This window comes from Aquarana catesbeiana, linkage group LG06 (genome assembly GCF_042186555.1).
Source record: "Aquarana catesbeiana isolate 2022-GZ linkage group LG06, ASM4218655v1, whole genome shotgun sequence".
NCBI lineage: Eukaryota > Metazoa > Chordata > Amphibia > Anura > Ranidae > Aquarana > Aquarana catesbeiana.
Genome location: NC_133329.1, coordinates 164,623,514 through 164,647,761, shown reverse-complemented (window position 1 = coordinate 164,647,761; position 24,248 = coordinate 164,623,514). Strand labels below are relative to the sequence as shown.

The 24,248-nt window shown below is 39.6% G+C and overlaps 1 protein-coding gene across 1 annotated transcript in view; it reads left to right on the top strand.

Annotated features, from left to right (window-relative positions):
• The window catches only part of XYLT1 (xylosyltransferase 1), a 656,093-nt gene that overhangs the window by 620,317 nt on the left and 11,528 nt on the right, over nt 1-24,248 (top strand). The window contains exon 10 of the mRNA XM_073591126.1: nt 9,658-9,991. Coding sequence (XP_073447227.1) covers nt 9,658-9,991 — 334 coding nt within the window. The remainder of the gene's footprint in view (nt 1-9,657; nt 9,992-24,248) is intronic.

Below are 24,248 nucleotides of genomic sequence, written 5' to 3'. Positions count from 1 at the left end.
CCTTAGTACAGATCATGCCACCATATGTCAAACTGTACAAACATCTGGAAATCAGAGTGAGAGGGCATCTTGCTCTCCACTCTGTCATAAAAGCGGAGCAGAGAAGGCGACTCCTACTGTCCAGCTGCCTGTCATTTTTTTGTATTGTATGGTGCTATGGTGGAAGAGATGGTGGTGCAGTGCCGTACAACACAAACAAAAAAATGTCAGACAGCTGCAGCACCCCCAGCCAGTGTGTTCCTGGAGCAGACTGTAACCCCCTTAATACGTCACAGATATAATCATCAAGTATTTGCGGACCCATTGGTCTCCTTTCTCAAGTTCATATGGACAAAGTCCATGAGAAGGAAAAACAAAACAAATGTATAAACACTGGAAAGGAACTAATGAAAACTGCACAGTGAAATGCAGAAGGTTTCTGTCCACACACACTCCTAGGGTTGTCACCTCATACCTTCAAAACCAAACACATATTAATTACACACGTTCTGTGGCTGATTAAGGTGGTAATTAAACTCATGTGGTGCATTATCTGCATTAAATTAGCGTCAGAACCTGTGCAATTCATATGTGTTTGGGTTTAAAGGGATAAGGTGGCAACCCTAGCACTCACCCCAGTGTTAGCTGCATGTGATTGCTTGGCTATGGCTTCCTTTAGCGGCCGGGGTGGATCATTTCTGAACAATATGTGCAAAGCCTCTTGAAATCTTTATCGGGAGTACTGTATGTGTGATTGGGTTGCATTGTCAGAACACAAGGACCACCAGTTATCATTTTAATGAAAGATGCATATTTAAAAAGATTGAATACACCTTTTGAAATTAAATTAACTTGTTAAAGCTTATGTGAGATTTTAGTGATTGGATTTAGATCAACTTTAGGTTTTTTTGGTTAGAGATGACATAGTTACATAGTTACTCAGGTTGAAAAAAGACACAAGTCCATCTAGTTCAACCAAAACCAAGATTACCTTTAAATCGTTTGCAATTCTCAGTTCCTAGTCAAAAATAGTTCAGTACATCATTTAGATATTAGTACATAAAACTGTAACTCAAGGTACAATGTCATAATACAACATAAGTGTTTAGTATTCTGTACTAGCCTGAAATTAATTGGGTACATTCTTTTTCTATCAATGTGGCCAGCATAACAAATGGTATTCGTGATTGGGCAATTAAGAAAGACCAATGTAGAACTCAGGCATTTGGTGTGTGGCAAATTCCAGACATTAATGTCCCATTAAGGAGATTAATGCTTTGTTAGTGCTGTTTATCAAAGTATCTGCTAGTTGACTTTTAATTCCCTGAAGTGATAAGTTATCACAGCTATAATTTTTTCACTTTGTCCCTTTTGAGTTGTTTGTTATTGTTTCACGTACTTTACCTCCAGAAGACTTTGCTATACAGGGATATAAGATATTTGTTAACTTTCCAGTGTACTGTATTTAGTCTTGCACTTTGTTATGTATTTTTCATTGCTTGGTTCAGCTGTATGTATAGTATTTTCAACACTTTTAGGAAACGTGTAAAAAGATCAGTTTCATGTAAACAAGCTGATTAGTATATGTATGTTTTAAACAAAAAAACTTTTTCTATCTATAAGGTACAGTATATGAATACAGTATACACTGATCAGCCATCATTTTATGACCACCCACCTAATTTTTAGTAGGTCCCCCTTTTGTCAACAAAACAGCCCTGATCCATTGGGGTATGGATGCCACTAGACACCTAAAGATATGCTGTGGTATCTGGCACCAAGTCAGTTGCAGATCCTTTAAGTCCTGTAAGTTGCAAAGTGGGGCCTCCAAGGATCGGACATGTTTTCCCAACATATCATACAGATGCTCAATTGGATTGAGAGCTGGAGAATTTGGAGGCCAAGCCAACACCTCAAACTTGTCATTGTGTTCATCAAACCATTCTTGTACTACTGGAGCCTGGGGAAAAATATACTACAGGGACTGATCTAACAGCATAAAGGAGCAGAAGATAAGGTTAATAGATTTTCTTTCCCCTAGACCAGTGATGGTGAACCTTGGCACCCCAGATGTTTTGGAACAACATTTCCCATGATGCTCATGCACTCTGCAGTGTAGTTGAGCATCATGGGAAATGTAGTTCCAAAACATCTGGCTTGCCAAGGTTTGCCATCACTGCCCTAAACCTAAACAAGCTAGTAACTGTTTAGTAACACGTTAGATTTCAACCTTTATCAATTAAGGTGTCAGGATCCTGGTGGCCTTTGTCAGAAGGAGAGAAAGTCCAAATGTTTACAAGACAGGAAATGAGGGGAAATCTCCCCAAAACAAAAAATAAAATGAATTTGTCAGTGACAGCTAACAGCCATGCAAAGCCTCAGCTGGTAAATGTTAAAAGGATTACATTTATTACCATATCCTCACCACAGGGCATCATGCTAAAGAACATGTATATACAGATCGGGGGAGAAAAAGGGTTAAAGAAAAAACTAACACATTAATAGTGTAATTTAATGACCTTCAACATCATGTGTAGGATGACCAAAACTAAATACCTGAAACAGAAACAGCTGTGCAAAGTGAATAATGCTAGTCAAGGGACAGCCATGCTAAAGCGTGTGCGGATGGGTAACACAGTGATCAACCAAGGAAACTAAGTGCAGGAGACAAATTATATCAAGCTTATTTCCCTTTGAAATTTGGAAGATTTCAGCTCATAACTGGCAGAAATGTGTCAGACTCTGGCACACCCTTCCACGGTCAGAGAATTCTTAGCATCAATGGTCTCCATGGAAGATTTGCAGCCAAGAAGCCATAGGCAAAAATGGCTTTAACCGAAGGTAGTTTGCTAACAGTATGGAAAATAGTACATGAATGAATGTAAGCAGCCTACAGAGAAGAGAATAGCGGTAGACAGTAAAGGTTCACTGCAGGTTTTAGATGTAATTTATGTAAATTGACCTAAGCATTTAATGACATACTGTACATAAAAGTGTCTATTCCCATATAAGGAAGTACCATCATCCCATCATAACAGATTAAATACAAACACATGCAGAAGCTTTGCTTGGAATTTTAGCAGTAATATACATACAATTTAGACAAAGGGGTTAATTCACTAAGAGTTAAATAATAGCCAAAAAATTTGGTAAAATAGCACTTGTAGAAAATCAGTTTTGAAAGTGCAATTTACTAAGAATTTTGCGTTAGATAACGAATGTGGTATTTGTTAGATTGAGCAGTAATTACCACATTTTGTTCATGCGATAATTTATCGCATTGAGCTGGTTGCTAAGGAGCAGGCCAGAAAGCCGGTCACCGTGTCCTTAACAATGGATGACTCTGACAGCTGTATGTAAAGAAAACATGCTGGCAATTAAAAATGATGAAAAAATAACACCAACATTTAAAAAAAAAAACTGCGTGGGGTCTCCCCCAAAATCCATACCAGACCCTTATCCGAGCATGTGGCCGGCAGGTCAGGACAGTTTTGTTAATTTTTTTTATCAAGGACTTGTCAAACACTTTTGTATTGTCTTTATTCACTTTTGCACTTTTTTTTGGTGTATGAGTAGGGGTACTATGTACCCCATACTCATACACATAGAGGGGCGGGATTTGGGGGCCCCCTTGTTAAAGGGGGCTTGCAGATACTGATACACTCCCCACCCGCAGACCCCCACAACCACAGCCCAGGGCTGTGGGGAAGAGCCCCCTGCCTCAAAGCACCCCCCCATGTTGAAGGCATGGTATGGTTCTGGAGGGGTGGTGCTCTATTGTCCCCCCCCTTTCCTGACCTGCCGGGCTGCATACTCAGATAAGGGTCTGGTATGCATTTTGGGGGGCCCCACTTTTTTTTTTATTTTGGTGTGGGGTTCCCCGTAAAAATCCATACCAGGCCCCAAGTGCCTGATATACATTAGGAGCATTACCTCACACTGTTTTTGTTTCCATAATTTTTAATTGCCGGCATGTTTTTTTTTTCATTCGGCTGTCAGCGGGGAACCCTGATGAGACATCCTTTTTTAAGGACTCGGCGACCAGCTTCCCGTCCCGCTCCTTAGCAACCAGAAATTGAGGGGGGACCCCCAGGCTGTTTTTGACAAATACCACATGTGAAACCGCCAACAAATCCCTGGTGATAAATATCACATTTTTTTCAACTCTGTTTTGTTTGCGAATTGGACTTAAGAGTTTACCTCATTTTTTTTTTTACAATATTTACTGGCACATTTTTCATTTTGCGGTAAATACCGCATGATTGGACTTTATCTACCGCATGCAATAATGTATGCAAATTAGTCACGTGACCGCGTTATCACAAGTGTGAATTAACCCTCAAAAATTCAAAAATCTGTATTTTTGTTTTTTGGAAGTAATTAACATACTGTAAATACATCAAATGGAATGCCGACACAGAATAAAATTACTCTTATAGATACCCCTCTAACCAGGGCCCAACGTTCTCCTGTATCCAACTGAAGCTTCTGTGGGGGACCAAGGCAGGTGCAGGAGGGAGTTAGGGAACCATTTATTATTGAGTCACTCTGGTGAAAGGAGAGTGGTAGATATAACCTCTACTGGGAAAACTCACTCACTGCATGAGTAAGGCTTATATAGAGCATTTGGGGACATGTATAGGGTTCTTTGGACAGTGTTCTGATATATAAGGACTATCCATAGTAGTTTTTGTTCCCTACACAGATTGGTCAGATATTATCTGCATTAACAAATTGGGTAGTATTTAATAACTATGTTTCAACAAGAGCTGTTATAGCTTTATTTTAGAACTTCTCTCCTCTGCTGAGATTTATGGGAAAATATCAGAGTTAGTTTGGGTACCTCTTTGGTTTCTTTGCTGGGTTCTGATTGACTGCATCCTTGCATGCACGTATGGCAAAAATATTTTTAGCTACACTGATATTCTTTTTCCATACTGTAAAAATAAATAAATTACTAATCTCCAATTCTCCTTAAGACGTGGACTTAACGGACATTCACGAAATGCACCAAATACAATCTAATCATTGGATAACCACAAGAATGTGCAATAAGTTGTTATAATCAGTTATCATCTTATTTTTATAATGGTGCCTGGGTGGAGCAGTCTCAAAAACAGAAATTGTAATCTGTATAAGAGTTCAGTTTCATGTATGTATATTTTACTGATTCTCAAAAAAGTAAAATGAGAATTTTACTAGCTCATGTGTGTAGTACTGCTAAAGCCTCGTACAAAGCTTCTGTATATGTTTGTATTTCACATATGGAGTTGGTTGTTTGGTCAAAATGTATTATAAGCCATGTCTTGTACCACAGACACAGAACTTTTATTTGTTCAGTTATACAGTATGTTTACCTAGTGACAGCTGGATGTATTGTTATTATATGTATTAATCCAGAGGTAGAGTGGGTATTATATATGACCGCAGACCGTAAACAATTTGTATCTGTGCACAGATGCAAACAGTTACATGTAGCAATAACTGTGCCTGGAATCTGAAGGGGTAACATGATCGCTATCCCACAAAGGTTTTTAAAGAGTTGGATCTTCTGCATATGCATTGCAGTTTTTTAGATGTTATGGTGTCTAAGTGCTAGGGAGATACTATTATAAGAAAACCTTGCCCATGAAAACAAATGTAATTGTTCTGCTTAAAAAAAACTGTTGTATAAGTATAAAGAAGCATTTGTCTACATATCAAGCTGAACAGTGCTATACAAACCTTTAATACTAATGCATTGATGCAGTCCTGGTTCTGGAAGAAATTGATTGTTCCTAACGAAATGTGGAACTTTGTTATTGAGGACTAGAGTTCCCTGGTCAGGTAAAGCAGGATACTAAAATGGTTTTCATTGTATGGCCGGCCAGACGCTGTTAGTTTTCTTTTTTCATTTAGTGGAAGGAGGAATCCCCCATGCCAGGACTAAAGGCAAATCCACTGTGCACTTCCATGTGCACTGCAAGTGGATGATAAAATCAGCAGAGATTCCCCTCATTTCAGATCTTCCCCTCAGATCTATAGTGACTGCACTTCCAGATCTACAGAACTTTGCCTGAAGCTTGGATGGCTGTTAAATTGAAAATTTGTTGATTTCTTCTTGGTTCACCATGGCCAACCTGCTTTGAGATCACTGGGGGTCAGTGGGATTCATGCTACATGTGTGCTAACACATTCAACCTTGAAACTGGTGGTTTATTTAACCACTTCCCGCCCATCATATAGCAGAATGACGGCCAGAAAGTGGTTGAATTATCTTGACTGGACGTCATATGATGTCATATGACGTCCAGCAGGATAAGCCGCTAGCTTGCACCCCCGGCGATCATTAGTGCAGTGTGTCGCTCTGACACACCGCATCTCCGATCCCAGTAAAGAGCCTATGACGTAGGCTCTTTACCATGTGATGAGCTGTGTCCAGTCACAGCTCATCACATGGTAACCAGGAAGTGCCGTTTATTTGCTTTTCCTCTTCTCTCGCTGATAAGGCACGAGTAGAGGAGAGCCGATCGGCGGCTCTTCTGATGGGGGGTCTGCACTGATAATCAGCGCATTGATTATCAGTGCAGACCCACCAGGGATGCCCACTAGAGCCCACCGGGGATGCCAATTAGTGCCCATTAGGGATGCCAATCTGTGCCCATTAATGATGCCTGTCAGTGCCTCCTCGTCAGTGCCACCTATCAGCGCCCATCAGTGCCGCATATTAGTGCCCATCAGTGCAGCCTATGAGTGCCCATCAATGCCGCCTATCAGTGCTGCATATCTGTGCTGTATATAAGTGTTCATCATCAGTGCCACCTCATCAGTGCCCATCAGTGCAGCCTCATCAGTGCTCATTAGTGAAGGAGAAAACGTACTTATTTACAACGTTTTATAACAGAAACAAAGAAAAAAACTTTTTTTTCAAAATTTTCTGTCTTTTTTTATTTGTAACGCAAAAAATAAAAAACCCAGTGGTGATCAAATACCACCAAAAGAAAGCTGTATTTGTGTGAAAAAATTATAACAATTTAGTTACAGTACAGTGTTGCATGACCACGCAATTGTCATTCAAAATGCGACAGCGCTGAAAGCTGAAAATTGGCCTGGGTAGGAAGGGGGTGAAAGTGCCTGGTATTGAAGTGGTTAACATTTAGGGTTTAGTTGCTAAACATTGCAAATTACATAGAGGCATATATTGTGTGACCATTTTAAATGATGTTCAGCGGAAAGTGTTCTCTTGAAAGACTATATTTTGTATATACCATGGTATGTATTGTGCTTTATATACTTTTTTTTTTTTTCTTAGTCTATTTAGTGTGTTTAGATCTAAAATAGAATCTAAACATGATTTATCTCTTTCTAGGTAGGTACATACAGCATATATTGAATATAAATGTTTTATATGTATCACTGGCAACCAGTATGTGGAATGCTCAAGGCAGCAACTCTAGGTTTTCTGCAGCAAGATTTACTGCTTTGCTTTGAAGAGTCAGAATAGCCTTTGTTAGGAATAGACCTGAAAAACAGATCACCTTAAATATACATGATTAAATTGTTCAGAGGAGGAACACCCCCTCCTCTCTGTTAGCAGATATGGACCAGAATGTTAAGTTACACAGAGGCAGTGAACAGACAGAAAAGCACAGGCCAAGCTTGCAATCATTTAGTAAAAAAAAGTAAAACTGGCCAAAACTCATCATAGTTTACAGCTTCAGCTTTAAAGTGATATTAAAGACAGATTTTTTTTGTAAATAAAAAAACATGTCATACTTACCTGCTCTGTGCATGGTTTTGCACAGAGCAGCCCTGATCCTCCGCTTTTCGGGTCCCCTGACAGTGCTCCCTCCTGCCGAGTGCCCCCATAACAAGCAGCTTGATATGGGAACTCCCGAGCATGCTCACTCCCGAGCCACTGCTCTGTGTCCATTCACGCACGGAGTGTGGCTCGGCCCCGCCCCACCCTCACCCTCTCCTCATTGGCTCACTGGCTGTGATTGACAATAGCTCCCACTGCTGTTTCAGCCAATAAGGAGGAGGAGACCTGAGAGAGCCACTGCTCTCCTGCACATCACTGGATCAAGATGGGGCTCATTTAATTATTAGGGGGGGCTGGGGGGCTGCTGCACACAGAAGAGTTTTTACCTTCATGCATAGAATGCATAAGGGTAAAACTTTATGAACCTTTACAACCACTTTTCATCCACAAGGTAGCAAAATAGTTATTCAGTTGCCGTTCCAATCCATCAACTCTAGTTTGTTTTTATATACTAGGAATCAAGTAATAAAGCCTACTCCTGAATATAGCTTGTTTCCTTTAAAAAAAAGTAATTTTCTTTGAAAGTTATATGAATAATACACAAAAGAGTATCAGTAAGTAAGATACAAGCGCAAGAAAGTGTTGTGATTTAAGAAGACCAGACAGAGACATTGTGGTACAGACAGTTTAATGTATTCTACTGTACATGATGACCTCTATTGACTATGCTGAGTGTTTAATCAATGCTAGTCAAGGTTAAATCGTATCACAACTAATCTAATGTCAGCTAGCATCTAAGAATACATAGTCCACACAGTGTATTGTGCAATGGGGACCACAAGTGTTTACTTTCTATAAACCAGTTCCTATTTTTCTATTATCCTTACCATCTATTATTAGGTTGCAATCATGAAACGAATACTGTAGAAATATCTCTATGGGAAGTTGTATGGAGTGGTGATTGACAAGGTCAAATAAATCAAAACATGTTATTACAATACATGGTTGTACCATATGTATTGTATTTTACTAGCACCTGCGAATAATAGAATGATAAAATAAAGTCTGGATAAAAAAAATCTCACCCAGATTCTCTTTAACTGTTCTGTACTCTTTATTTGCCACAACGACAAGCAGTTGCATACCAGAATGGTAATGATACTTTGGTCAATTGTAATGGCAGTTGTCTTCTCAGAAATATGTTCTGACTGTATCTCTAATGCTTTAAGATTAAATATAAATGTTAGCCTTTTTTTTCTTTCTGTGGATATATGTAAAAAACCTACATGGCAAGCTAGGCATTCAACGTGCTGGTTTATAGCACAGATTTAACACAAGCTAGTGTTATTGAGCATGCATGTTATTATTGGTGTACCCTGCAGAGGAAGTAACATATTATTTAACAAGTGTCTTAAGGTTGCACCTACCAAAGAACACTATTATGGTACCCAAAGCATCAACTCTTTCCTTTTCCTGAACTAGGAACATGAAAGAGATATTCAGATTGTCTGCTATCATCAAATCAGATATGTCTTTCAGATATTTTCATGGTTGAAGCCAAAAAAGCTCCTAAGATGCTATGCAGACTGTACACGTGACCCCCTACTTCCACCGTCATAGTTCTTAATACTAGCCTATATTTCCAAACACAAATAACTCAGCTTTTTGCGGATATTATTTATTGAACACATTTAATAAAAAATGCAAAACATTTATGTTGTTCTGTAGTTGGAAACTGGTATATTAAATCATTTTGTATTAAAAAAAATGCATATGAAAGTAAAATTATCTTATCTTATGGATGGACTACCAGCATTTCAAATGTTGACTTTATTTTAACTTGTATATATTTTAAATAAATGTCTGTATCATATTTGCCATCTATTTGCTTTTTATCTTAAGAAATTAAATTTAATTTATCACATATTGTTTTTTAGGCAGGAACTGAGTGGGATGCCAAAGAAAGAATATTTCGGAATTATGGTGGTATCATGGGGCCTATGGAGGAGCCAACTGCAATGCAGAAGTGGGGAAAAGGACCCAATATTACAGTCACTGTGGTGTGGATTGATCCTGTAAACGTCATTGCTGCTACATATGACATTTTAATTGAATCCACAGCAGAGTTTACTCATTATAAACCACCCCTGAACTTGCCTCTCAGGCCAGGCATCTGGACTATTCGTGTTCTTCATCACTGGGTCCCTGTAGCTGAAACAAGATTTTTGATATCTCCCTTGACTTTTTCAAATAGACAGCCAATAAAGAATGGTAAGTGTTACATTGATTACAGCTCATTTTGTAAAACAAAATAATAATGTTGAAAGATTTTCTTTGTGAGAACGTTGGTTATATGAACATAGGCAAGGGTGCTATTCAGGAATTAATGATACAACATTGCACCGATGAATGTAACGCATGTGGCCACAAGCAACGTAATACAATGGTGTAAGTTGCCATAGCATCTTCTGGCTGGGAAGTTTTACTGTACTGTTTAATTCAATTTGTTGGAGAACTTTTACATTAAAAAAGGTTGGACCAGGGCCGTCTTTTGGCATGGGCACGCTGGGCAGTTGCCCAGGGGCCCCACTTGCCTAGCGACCCCAGCCAGGGCCGGACTGGATTCTGGGAAATTTCCCGGTAGGCCGCCTGCCCTGGGGCTGCTTTGAGTTGCGGCTGCAGCGCTCCGCTCTTTCCCTCTCTCCTCCTATGTATCACGGAGCTGGCTGAGTCTGTGTTCGGTGGCCATGCTGTTACAAGGTCCCGTCACCCCTAGACTGGCTCATGTAATAGTAGATTGAATCAGGGTTTCGCCTATCACACAAGCCGGTCTAGGGGGCGGGACCTTGTTACAGCGCGGCCGCCAAACACAGACCCAGCCAGCTCCGTGATACACGGGAGGAGATACCCACTGTGTGTGAGTGTGTTACCAGGCGATGGTGATTTTGTATTAATTGGCACAGTGATGCTGCATTCATGGGCACAGTGAGGGTGCAATTGTAGACACAGTGAGACTGCATTCATGGGCACAGTGATGGTGCAATGGTGGACACAGTGAAGCTGCATTCACGGGCACAGTGAGGCTACAATGGTGGGCACAGTGAGGCTGCATTCATGGGCACAGTGAGGCTGCAATGCTGGGTACAGTGAGGCTGCATTCACGGGCACAGTGAGGCTGCAATGGTGGGCACAGTGAGGCTGCATTGATGGACACAGTGAAGCTGCATTGATGGACACAGTGAGGCTGCATTCATGGGCACAGTGAGGCTGCATTCATGGGCACAGTAAAGCTGCAACTGATGGGCAATCGTGCATGATTGCGTAGACAGGGCCCCAGTGCACTGTATTGCCCGGGGGGCCTATAATGCTCTTAAGATGGCACTGGGTTGGACCTCAGTTTCTTATTATAGAGGTAATGTTGACAGCAAGCTTAACAGACCAGTCTAGACTTCTCTTTTCCTGGCCACATATTAAAGCTCTGGAAATCTACAGGGCCAGCTGCAAGAGTAGTGCCTCCAGGCTATTTTGAGTTTCTTCACATTCTTCATTGGTCTTTCAACAGGCATCTCCTGAATGTTTTAGATGTGAAGAACCTACAAGCTACTTACACTGTTATGACTGTTATGAGTCATAACAGTTATCAATACAATCTTTCAGAGTAACCACATAGTCTTTATCAAGGTTCAGCAACCTACAGCACAAATACTAATGTGGGCACGTACAGCCATTTTCAGTAGCATCCAGAAGATTGATAGTCACATGTCTACAAAAATATTTGATATTTCTCTATGCGACATGACTGTAGTAAAGTTTGTTAAATATTATCAAGTCTATATTGAGAAAATTCATTTACCATACAGATGCTTATTTTTTTTAAAAGGTGGTCTGTGCATTAATCTCAGCATTTAGATTCACATGTACAGCATGTGTGAATAGATTTTTTTTCAGACTTGAAGACAGTGTTAAGTCCAGCTCAAAGCGGACAACAGATAATTCATAGCATGTGTGCAGCTGGAATTATCATCATACAGCCCACAACTAAGCTGTGAAAGACAGGGACAGGGATCACATGAAAACTGGAAGTCCAGTTTACTTGCTCAGTACATGTTGCCGGTAAATATGAACATTTTTTGTGTATGCAGTTGTTAATATAATAATTAATAAGTTAAACTTCCCATTAGTAGTATAACTATGAGTGCAAAAACTGAAAATCTAGAGCTACAGCACGCTATTATTCACTGGCACGCATGTGTCTAATGTTTGTATATGAAAACTTAATGTAGAAAAGGTTACCAACCCCAGTCTATAAAATCAACGCAAGACTTTTTTTATTTTTGCTATTTCCATAGATAATGACTACCTAGCATTTCCCAAAACCAGTACAGATACAACCAAAGTAGTTTCCATTCTAGAAGAGTGTGTTCATGACAGCCACACTTTTAGTTTAGTGTATAGTGTTTAGTGTTAAGTATAGTGTAGTATATATGTATAATGTAATTTATTGGAGCCCGATTAACCCAATATAATAAAATACCAGTTATCATTTTATAGCAAAAAGTTACTGCTTTTGAGGTAGCTATTATTAAAACCCAATGCATCCTGGGCGTTTAGCCCCACTGCGTGGGGCTCCGATATTTACAGTAGCTACAGGCAGAGAGCATAGCTGTCCCACCCAGCCCCATTACCGGCAGCCTTTCAAACTCTATGAGACGCTGACAGCTGCTCAACGGTGCACCTAACAATGTGAATGTTTAGGGCAGTACGTTCCCTGGGACGAATGCCTGGAACCCAAGAAGTCTGTGTTTCGGGCATTTGTTCCTGGCGCATACTAAACGTTCCTACTGCTATGTGCACCATAAGCCACAGCATCTGTCAGACTCTCATAGAGTTTCTCATAGAGTTTTTCAAGATGTGTCCTCCACCTGCAGCTAAACACCAGAGCCCCAAGCACTGGAACTAAACACGCAGTGTGCATGGGACCTAAGTCCCATGCGAACGATTAAAATTAGGACCTGTATGTGACTATATGCCCTCCTTAGCACCTTAGCAAGCCAGAACTGGGTAGGCCTGGTCGAGGAAAGAAAACTATGTTCCTATGATGCAGGAGGAGCTCTCTGTAAATGCTGTAGTATATTTTACATTTTTACCAGGTTGTATCAAGTGATTTTTTTAATAGCTATTATTATCAAAAACCACTATTTTTGCTTTTTATTAGACAAGTACTTTCCTAATTACCCAAACAGGATGTCCTAGATGCTTTAGAGTACATCAATTATTAATATTTTGCTCTCATGCCAATGAAAGGGACCAGAAGGAACTGGCCTTTACTTACATAATGGTGCCAACTACAAATTTAATCACTGGTTTAGCTTTTCTGATTTTTGTCAGAATACTTTGGCTTAGGTGGTAATTGGCACAAACTGCCCTTGGTGTCAAAAATGCCATGTTGTATTGATAAAGAAAAAATAAGAGCGCAACTCTTATTATTTTTTCTTTCTTTATTGTTTGTGATTGTGTTACACAAACGAATTGCTGCTTATTGTACATTTATATATTTGTTTATTTTTTAGACATAGATGATTTATAGCTCAGTTTTTACACTTTTTTATGTTGTATTGATAGCATTTACATTGAAGTAATTACTTACCCTTAGGCATGTATATAAGAAAGGGTGCATATTAAGTTGAAACATCATATTTGCACTGAATACACTTTTATTGAATATTCTGTAGAAAAAAAAAGAAACTTGTTTCAAGAAAACATGCATTTGCACGGGCATGACAGTCAAGAAGTCAAGTGAAGTTTTCACGTTTGTGATAAAAGTCCAGAATACGTGTACAACATGTATTCCTGAATCACTCTCTGTATTCCAGTGCTGAAAATAAAAAAAAAACATGTTGGCAGCACTGAATACTTGACACTTGTTGGCTTTATTTAATGAGCAGCAAGTTGGCAAAGAACCTCTTTTGGCAATCCACAGCTTACAAAGCTTTAACCAAAGGGGCAATGTATAGTCAATATGTGGATTTACTAGTTTTTTATAGAAAGAAGACTAGCTTAAAGACTACTTCTCTAATCCCACTAACCTGAACCCCCCCCCCTCTCCCCCATGATCCCCCATTGTGACAGTGAGCGGAGGATATTCTCCCTGCACTCACTGTCACAATTTTAAAAAAAACCTGTCAAGCGGGGTTCCGCCCACCCGGCCGCAATATTCATTCACAGAGTGCTGTGAATGTGAGAGCTACAAGTATCGATAGCTTTTGCGGGTGTCAGCTTGTAGTTCTCAATTAACTATCATCGTGCTGTTGAGTGCTCTAGATAGTGTGTAACTGCCTTCTCGTATGTGGTATGAGCAGACAACTTACACTGACAGCCTGCAAGAGCCCTGCATTGCACCTGTGCTCTGATGTTTGCAATGCCACCTCATGTGTGGTGCAATCGGCATTTATATATGTGTGCAGGACCAGCATACGCCTTCACATTTGCGCATGGCCACAGGGGAATAGGGGTGCTTACATTTTTTAAATTGTATTATTTAAATGTACATGTCTCTTTTATTTTTTTTATCAACTTTACTGCTAGGGCAGTGACAGGTACTCTTTGCTGAGAGATCTGGGTTCTATTACACCCCAGGTCTCTCCTCTGCCTTTAAAAGCATCTGATCAAACTGGGTTCGGTCTGATTGGATGATTTACAAGTCCGTAATGGCTTGCAAACAGCAAACTGAAACCAGAAGTGACAGAATCATTGTCGGTTCTGGTTTTATAGCCCATATAGATGATAGTTACATAGTTACATAGTTAGTCAGGTTGAAAAAAGACACAAGTCCATCCAGTCCAACCATAAAAAAAAAAAAAAAAAACGTACAATCCAATATACCCAATACTATACCCACAGTTGATCCAGAGGAAGGCAAAAAACCCCAGCAGAGCATGCTCCAATTTGCTACAGCAAGGGAAAAAATTCCTTCCTGATCCCAGAGAGGCAATCGGATTTTCCCTGGATCAACTTTACCTATAAATGTCAGTACCCAGTTATATTATGTACATTTAGGAAAGTATCCAGGCCTTTCTTAAAGCAATCTACTGAGCTGGCCAGAACCACCTCTGGAGGGAGTCTATTCCACATTTTCACAGCTCTTACTGTGAAGAAACCTTTCCGTATTTGGAGATGAAATCTCTTTTCCTCCAGTCGTAAAGAGTGCCCCCTTGTCCTCTGTGTTGACCGTAAAGTGAATAACTCAACACCAAGTTCACTATATGGACCCCTTATATATTTAAACATGTTGATCATATCCCCCCTTATTCTCCTCTTCTCAAGAGTGAACAAATTCAGTTCCTCTAATCTTTCCTCATAGCTGAGCTCCCCCATGCCTCTTATCAGTTTGGTTGCCCTTCTCTGCACTTTCTCCAGTTCCCCGATATCCTTTTTGAGAACTGGTGTCCAAAACTGAACTGCATATTCCAGATGAGGTCTTACTAATGATTTGAACAGGGGCAAAATGATATCTCTCTCTCTGGAGTCCATACCTCTCTTAATACAAGAAAGAACTTTGCTCGCTTTGGAAACCGCAGCTTGGCATTGCATGCTATTATTGAGCTTATGATCTACCAAAACCCCCAGATCCTTCTCCACTACAGATTCCCCCAGTTGTACTCCCCCTAGCATGTATGATGCATGCATATTCTTAGCCCCCAAGTGCATAACTTTACATTTCTCAACATTAAACCTCATCTGCCACATAGTCGCCCAATTAGACAGAGCATTGAGGTCAGCTTGTAAATTGGAGACATCCTGTAAGGACGTTATTCCACTGCATAGCTTGGTGTCATCTGCAAAGACAGAAATGTTACTTTTGATCCCAGATCCAATATCATTTATAAAGATATTAAAGAGTAAGGGTCCCAGCACTGAACCTTGGGGTACACCACTGATAACCTTAGACCATTCAGAGTAAGAATCATTAACCACTACTCTCTGAATTCTGTCTTTTAGCCAGTTTTCTATCCATTTACAAACTGATATTTCCAAGCCTGTAGACTTTAACTTACACATGAGCCGTGTGTGCGGAACTGTATCAAACGCTTTTGCAAAATCCAAATAAACCACGTCCACAGCCACCCCTCTGTCCAAGGTTTTACTTACCTCTTCATAAAAAGAAATCAGGTTTGTCTGACAACTTCTGTCTTTCATGAACCCATGCTGTCTGTTGCTTAAAATGTTTTTTTCCAGCAAGAACTCGTCTATGTGGTCTTTTATTAAACGCTCCAGTATCTTCCCAACTATAGAAGTTAAACTGATTAAACTGTTAAACTAAAATGATCAGGGAATGGAAGTCCCTCCTTCATCTCTATGGTGTGCCTCCCCAACCACCCGTTTCAGTCCTGGTCTCCCTGGTGAAACAATAGAGCACGGGAAGGCGGTGGGGACCACATTCCACCACATGTAAAAGTGATCCAGCGGCTGTCTGCACACATCTCCAGCCACATTTTAAAAAAAGAAACTGCAGTGCATTTTGAACGCATGGTGGGAAATGCACACGAAACACAGGCACCGCATTCTAGTGTGAACCTAGCCTTAAAGTCGTTTGGTAAATGACTTGATAACATTGTAATATACTCATTTAATAAACATATAGTATGTTTGCGTATCCAATCTGTGACATTCCTGAACGCAATTTACAAAACCAAGTGTTTTTCCAAGTTTTTAGTGTTAATTGTGCCTCTGCATGACTGTTCTGTTACTACATACTGGTGATATGTAATTGTATCTCACAGTGAACATTTTTAATTTTTATTTATTTAATCAGTCTTGTTTTGTGTTCTGTGAGCATATTTGGGCCACTGCTGTGAGCTAATGCAGTACTAATCTTCCTTAACAGGAGTGCCAGCTGGCAAATATCTTATAATAACAATAGATTTTTAAGCTTTTCCTTTTACTCTTACTCATTCTTATTTTTTACTTGAAACTGTTTAGTTGTGTTATTTGTGACACTGGCCATGTCACATAAATAATTTTCCATAGCAATTTTAAAGGGAACTTGTCATTACAGCAATAAGGGATTGTCATTGCCAATATGATTTACAACCTGCAAGTTTCTAGGCTGTCTTTTAATTCCTCTGTTTTTACTACACGGTGAGAATGGAGTCAATGGAGGCAGAAATGCTGACCTGCATGATTGTTCTATGTCAGTGGCTCTCACACTTCAAACCCAATTTTTACTATCCCCACTTCAAGAATTAAGACAGTATAACTAAAATTAAGTTTCTTGGGGGTTTAATGGAACCTGTCATGAAGCAAACATGGAAGCTGCCTTTTTTATCTTCTTCTGAAAATGCTAGTTGTCTGGCTGTTTCAATATCCACATTAACTAAAACAAAACCAAAAATGTAATATATTGCAGCTTATCATTCATTAGATGTGGAGGCTTCATTAGTTTTTCTTTTGTTTGGCGTTTTCACCTGGTGATCTAGCCAGTAACACACCTCCAGTATTATTAGGGTCATGAATGCAGAAATATGTGGTAGGACTTTAACCTCCCTGGCGGTTTTCCCGAGTGTGGCTCAGGGTTAAAATTCAGGACCATTAGCGGTAACCCCGAGCCACACTCGGGATTACATCGCAGGATCCTGGTGCCTCCTTACTTACCTTGTCCCCGGGACCCTGCGATGTCCCCCGCTGTGTCTGCGGGCTCCGTCCTCCTCCGAAGCCTCTCTGTGCCAGGTTCCGTTCCCTGCGAGCGGCGCGACGCACGGGGGCGGAGCCTGGCGGCAAATTCAAAAAAAGTGTAAAATCATAACACATACAGTACTGTAATCTTACAGATTACAGTACTGTATGAAATGATTTCACATCCCTTTTGTACCCAGTGCTTTGGCCCATGCCCTGCTTGCAGGTTTATATTGCATATACTGTTCTTTCTGCCTGGAAACTGGAGATTGTCCATAGCAACCAAAAAGTGTCCCTTTACGTCAAAAATGGCTTTAGACCAGCTAGAAAACACCGATAGTAAATTAGAACACTTGCAGAATTGAGCGATAGTGAATCGTGTGGAAATTAATTTTATTACTATTTATTTTTATTTTTTTTAATTATTTATTTATTTTTATTATATTATAATTTATGATTTTGTGTTTCAAACTTCATCATACCCGGGATATCTACTAGACTCTTGTTTGGACAGATTTAAGTATGTTATTGTTAAGAATTACAGACCTACAATATAAAACGCCAAATTTCCATGCAAAATAATTGTACCGCTTTCAGCACCTAAAATCCGAAATAATCATACCGCCAGGGAGGTTAAATACCCCTCCAATGGACAAATATATGGGTCAATGTTTGGCTTGGACACCATTATGTTGAATCAGTTAACATGGTAGACTCCATCTCTATGTAAGTTGACTGGTAACTCTCTCTTACCTCCTGTTTGCAATGACAGTTGGCGGGTATAGAAACTGGAGTACCCATACAACATATGGTTAGCCCTTTCTTTTTTAGCCTCATGCCTCCTGTTTTGGTGGTCCTCCCATGGGCCGATGGAACTATACTCACACTAATCCTTACTATCAATTTACCACTTTGCAATGGATATTCAAGCCAAGTTATATGTGAGTGATACAGCTCCTAAAAGAGTTATTCTAGTATCCAGTACTTATATATGAAATTTGAGATCCTGTCCTACATATTCTAAACTCTGAGGACTACTATGCTATACATCCTTCACTTCCCTTAGTAGAAGACAAGTGGTAGCATTGATGTCCATTTACAAAAGATGTATGTTTTAATTTAGATTTTTATTGAACGAAATAAAGATTTGTATATAAATGTTTTAATATTCCTTGCCGCATGTATTTATCCATTGGAGGGGTATTTAAAGTCCCACCACATATTTTTACATTCATGACTCAGCTCAGGAATGAGACCATCCAATGGTATTGTTATTGATACAGCACCATTCCCACACATGTAAATATTCAGTTGTAATGTTAGGGTGTCTACACTCTGGATGAAGGAGCAACAGAGACACCTTTGGACAGCAGCATGGTCAGTCTGGGGGGAGGGGAGTGTTAGATGTAATAGCAGATTTAGAAACACTAACACATTGAAGCATTGAAACTTTAGCTCACACTTTTTTAAGCAGTTACAGCAGCAACAATTATGTTCTGTTTGGGATAATGGTTTTACATAAACGAATAAAAGCTGACCATTGTAAGTACCCCTGTCAGTGTTAAATGGTTTATCTCAATCCTCTAACTTCTACATCTGTAATACAGAATACAAATACAAATGACTGATTCTCAATGAACAGTATCTACCAAACCAAAGTAGAACTGTTTGGTAGAAACACAACTCGTGTTTGGAGGAAAGAGAATGCTAAGTTGCAATCAAAGAACGCCATACCTACTGTGAAGCATGGGGGTGGCAACATCATGCTTTGGGGCTGTTTCTCTGCAAAGGGAACAGGACGACTGATCCGTGTACATGAAAGAATGAATAGGGCCATGTATCGTGAGATTTTGAGTGCAAACCTCCTCCCATCAGCAAGGGTATTAAAGATGAAACGCAGCTGGGTCTTTCAGCATGACAATGATCCCAAACACACCGCCCGGGCAACGAAGGAGTGGCTTCGTAAGAAGCATTTCAAGGTCCTCGAGTGGTCTAGCCAGTCTCCAGATCTCAACCTCATAGAAAACCTTTGGAGGGAATTGAAAGTCCATGTTGCCCAGTGACAGTCCCAAAATATCACTGCTCTAGAGGAGATCTGCACGGAGGAATGCGCCAACATACCAGCAACAGTGTGTGACAACCTTGTGAAGACTTACAGAAAACGTTTGACCTCTGTCATTGCCAACAAAGGATATATAACAAAGTATTGAGATGAACTTTTGATATTGACAAAATACTTATTTTCCACCATAATTTGCAAATTTAAAATGGTGTTCAAACCACACATATGAGGTATCACCACGATCGTTGGAGAGACAGAAATAATTCTAGCCCTAGACCTCCTCTGTAACTCAAAACATGCAACCTGTAGAATTTTTGCATATGGAACGTTGCATATGGAGATTTTTAAGGATAAAAGCTTGTCGCCATTCCACGAGCAGGTGCAATTTTGAAGCGTAATATGTTGGGTATCAATTTACTCGGCGTAACATTATCTTTCACAATATATAAAAAAAATTGGGCTAACTTTACTGTTGTCTTATTTTTTAATTCAAAAATTGTATTTTTTCCAAAAAAAAGTGTGTTTGTAAGACCGGTGCGTGAATACGATGTCACAGAATGTATTGCAACGACCGCCAATTTACTCTCCAGGGTGTTAGAAAAATATATATATATACAGTATATATATAATGTTTGGGGGTTCTAAGTAATTTTCTAGCAAAAAAAATTAGCTTAACTTGTAAACAACAAGATTGAAAAATAAGCCCGGTCTTAGCTAGTGGTTAAGATGATTTGATCTGAGCTCATTATTAACTGTCTAAAGTAATTATTACAGTCTAGATGGAAATTCTCATTTGAGCTTTATAAATTTTATGGAAAACCATCTGCAATAGTATAGATTTTCAAAATTGTCCAAATTCTTCTAAAGTACATCCAAGCACATCTGAAGGACAGCTTTTTCTGCTGAAAAACAACAGACTTATACCAGGTACACACTAAGTTTTTTTTTCATTCAACCAAGTGGTCTGAATGAAAAAACTGAGGAGCACACAAGGAGTTTGCTGTGTTAACTATATTATGTTAGTACAGCAACCTCCCCAATGTGCTATTATGCTCTGACAGGGGGACCGCCCTCCTGCCAGAACACACCAGTCTACACTCACAGCTATTGGCTGCAAGAGCTGATCAGATGCTAATCAGCTGCTGGTTTTCCAGCATGCTTGTTTAACAGAAACCGGTCATGAGATCAGCTTCTGTCGGACAAGAACCTGTACACACAGGCTGAATGTCGGCCTGTTTTTGCTGTACCAGCTGATTTGGGCTGATATTCAGCCCATGTGTAAAGGGCTTTACTAACAGGTAAAAAAAAAAAGAAAAGAAAGGCTAAAAAATAAAAATAATGCAGCCATCACATCTGTGGGACACCTTAGAACAGTGGTCTCCAAACTGCAGCCTGGGGGCCAAATGCAGCCTTTTGCTTGCTTTTATCAGGCCTTGGAGCATTTCATCCACTGATACCAACAATGGAACAATGAGGAATAATCCTCCCCCTCGACCCCAATGAAGGGGCACAACTCCTCCCACTGACACCAAAGATGGGGCATTGTTTTTTTCCCACTGACATCGGGACCTTTTCTACTCCCAATGGCCAAAGTTCTGCCCCCCCCCCAAAAGTCTAAGGGACTGAAAATTGGCCCTTTGTTTAGTTTGGAGACCCCTGTCTTAGAACATCACTGAAACCCATAAGGTAAATATTAGTAGATAACAGATTACAAAAAAATCTCTGTAGACAAATATTGAATTTTAAGTATGAAATACAATAGGTTGACCCCTTAACAAAGTGAATTTTAATTACAAAATAGGTTGCGCTAATGTCAGGCTAATGTGCAGTGGAGATAACAACTATGAGATTGTTACAGTAATGACTTTTTCCCTTGGAAGAACAGACATTGGGGTTCATTTGCTAAAGGAAAATATACCGTGCACTGCAAATGTACTTGCTCCAGAGCTTGGTAAATGAGGTAAATTTGAAAAGAATACTTAATCACATGCAAGAAAAATAAAAAAAGAGCATTTTTGTTTGCACGTGATTGGATTATAGAAATCAGCAGAGCGTCCCCTCATTTCAGAGCTTTCCCTCAGATCACTTGCAGTGCACGTATATTTTCCTAGTAAATCAACCTCATTGCCTAATAACAGGGAATGTCATTTTCACTGAATCTTTGGTCCCGGGTCTTCTAGTACTAGTTATAAATAATTATCAAAGAATTTTATTGGTGATTATGGGTAGCAAAAATATATATTTTTTTGCAGAATTTTGTACCCAAGTTCTTTTTTATTATCAATATGTTTTATTGAAGTAAAATAAAGAGATACAATTACAAAACATACAATAGCTGTGATGGGATACACCATTAATACATAAAAACATCATAACTGGATAGGCCCAAATATATCAAGCTAAAAACAATATAGGAGAGAAAGAATAAATCGTGCAAGGCACTTGATATACACTGGTGAGGTGTATTCACTGTAGCTTGAAAGAGACAAACTGGGAGAAGGAAAATAAAGAAAAGGGGGAGGGGATAGGAGGGTGAAGGGGGAGAAGGGGAGAGGAAGAAAAAGAGGTAGAAAGAAAGAGGATCTAAGTTCTTTTTTTAATAAATAAATCTTTGTATGTATTCAGTGCAATACTATTGAAGTTGGATTTGTTGAAAATATAATAGAAAAATGTCAGCTTAGTAAATTTCCTTTATAAGCTTTCATTTAATTATAATTCTCTTTCCTTGTGAAAGCAGTGGCTTGGGGCAATGTGTTTTCGGATTTTGTATACACATAGAAATGCTGCATACAAGGCTGTTAGTGACTGAACCATCAGTAAATAGATGTCTCTATTGCCAGTCAAATTACTGACAATATCAGATATTCTGTCTTTGATAAAAAAAGTCATTGGATGGCTGCGTGGCAATGCCCACCTGGAAGACACATAGAATTCATTGACATATTGGACATACAGTGCTATCTCAAGTAAAACAACAATTTTCCTTTTCAGCTGAAGACTACATTGAATAAATCCTTTCTGTGCTGTAGATGATGTGTATCTTGGATAGCCTGAAAATTTGTCAGTTTAATGTTGACTAAAAATGAATGGGGAATTGAAAGCATTAGTCTGAATGTCTGTGAGAACTCAGTATTCATATGCCAGGGAAGTTAGTAGACGTATGTGAAGGCTTATGTGTGTGTGTTATGTTGAATTTTGACAGTGTGTCTCTATTTCTGCAACAGAGCTATGCATTTTGCACTACATCAGACCACTTTCGGTAAGGGAAGAAATATGAATTAACTAAAATGACTATCCAGCCAAATATTACCAACAGATACTTATCAGTATCCGGAACATTCCAATCTCAGAGCAACTTTATTTTTTATTTTTTAAAAAGGCGAACATATTCCTAATATTAAAGGGGACTGGAAGTAAAGTACTTGTTAGCTAAGTTATATTATATTGGGTTATATGCACGTGTTTAAAGTGGTAGTGAAGTCACAAACAAAAAAGTACAGACCCCGTGCAAAGCAATGGCATAATGTGCTAGCATGCACACAGCATACTGGCACATTATGACAGACTCGCTTGTAAAATGGTTCCCTCCAGCGGCGCCCTGTCACCGCTGTCAGGGCTTCCATCTTCACCCAGTCTTCCTCCTGGGTTCATGGGCTGTGGGCATTTGAATGGCCAAGCCGTGATGGCGTCACTCCTGCGCATGCACACAGGAGTCACAATTGCACCACAGAGCTCTGCATTGATGACACATTTGGTGTGCCCTCAATTCTAAGCTCAATGTGCATGCACCAGTGACGTCACCTGCTGCAGAACTTGTGAATATTTCCTAAACGGTGCACATTTAGGAGATTCATTGTACCTACAGGTAAGCTTTATTACAAGCTCATCTGTAGGTACAAGTGATCAAGCAGAGTTTATTACTGCTTTAATCTGCTGCTCATATTGTTTATGTGTGCACCAGTAATTTTACAGCAAAACTATATTTTTGTTATTTTATTTTGATTTATAATGGATCAGTCTAATAAAAAGTATGTTTTAGCAAAAGATGGAGCCCGATGGGTTCAGATAACCCCTCTCTTATTTTCAGTTCTGAATATTTCAACAGTGAGATCTCTCTCTGCACACCTGTGAATCTTCTGTGTGTTCTACTTCCTTCCGTAGTATGAAATTATTAAAATCCAACAGAAACAATCTTTATTGTTGGGTGTGCAGGCCCAGGAATTCAAGGGCTAAGATCTCACTCCACTCCACTTTGGTGGTTTAGCTCTTCAGCATCTACTAATAAATATAATATGAACCTATGGCTGACTAACTCTTCATTTAGTCATTATTAGAGCACTTTAGAGAGGAGATATTAAGGCCTTCACCTATACATGTTAAGTTCTACATCTTAAGGCACAGAAAAGAGAAACACAAAAAGCACCACTAACTAAGTGTACTAATTGTATTAAAAATAAAGAGTAAAAAAAATGAATATACATTGACAAAAGATGTATTCCTAGCAGCACAAAAAAAAGTCAGTAGATGACAGCCTCTCCACAGCCAAGGCAGATGCAAGTAGCCTCTGTAAAGGAACAGTATCCAGCTAAGTGATCCTGTCTCCAAACTCTCCTCCCTCCCCCTCATCTCTATTCCTCAACTTCCCGATGAGACCACAGAGAGGAAAGAGAGTGGTGGTGCTTAGAGAAGGAGAGCAGGCACCCCTGGTGGAAGTGTGGAACTGCAAGTTGTGCTTGTTCACTTGCCTGCCGCATGGCCTGGCCCCCAACAGGCCACGGACCGCCACCGGTCCAC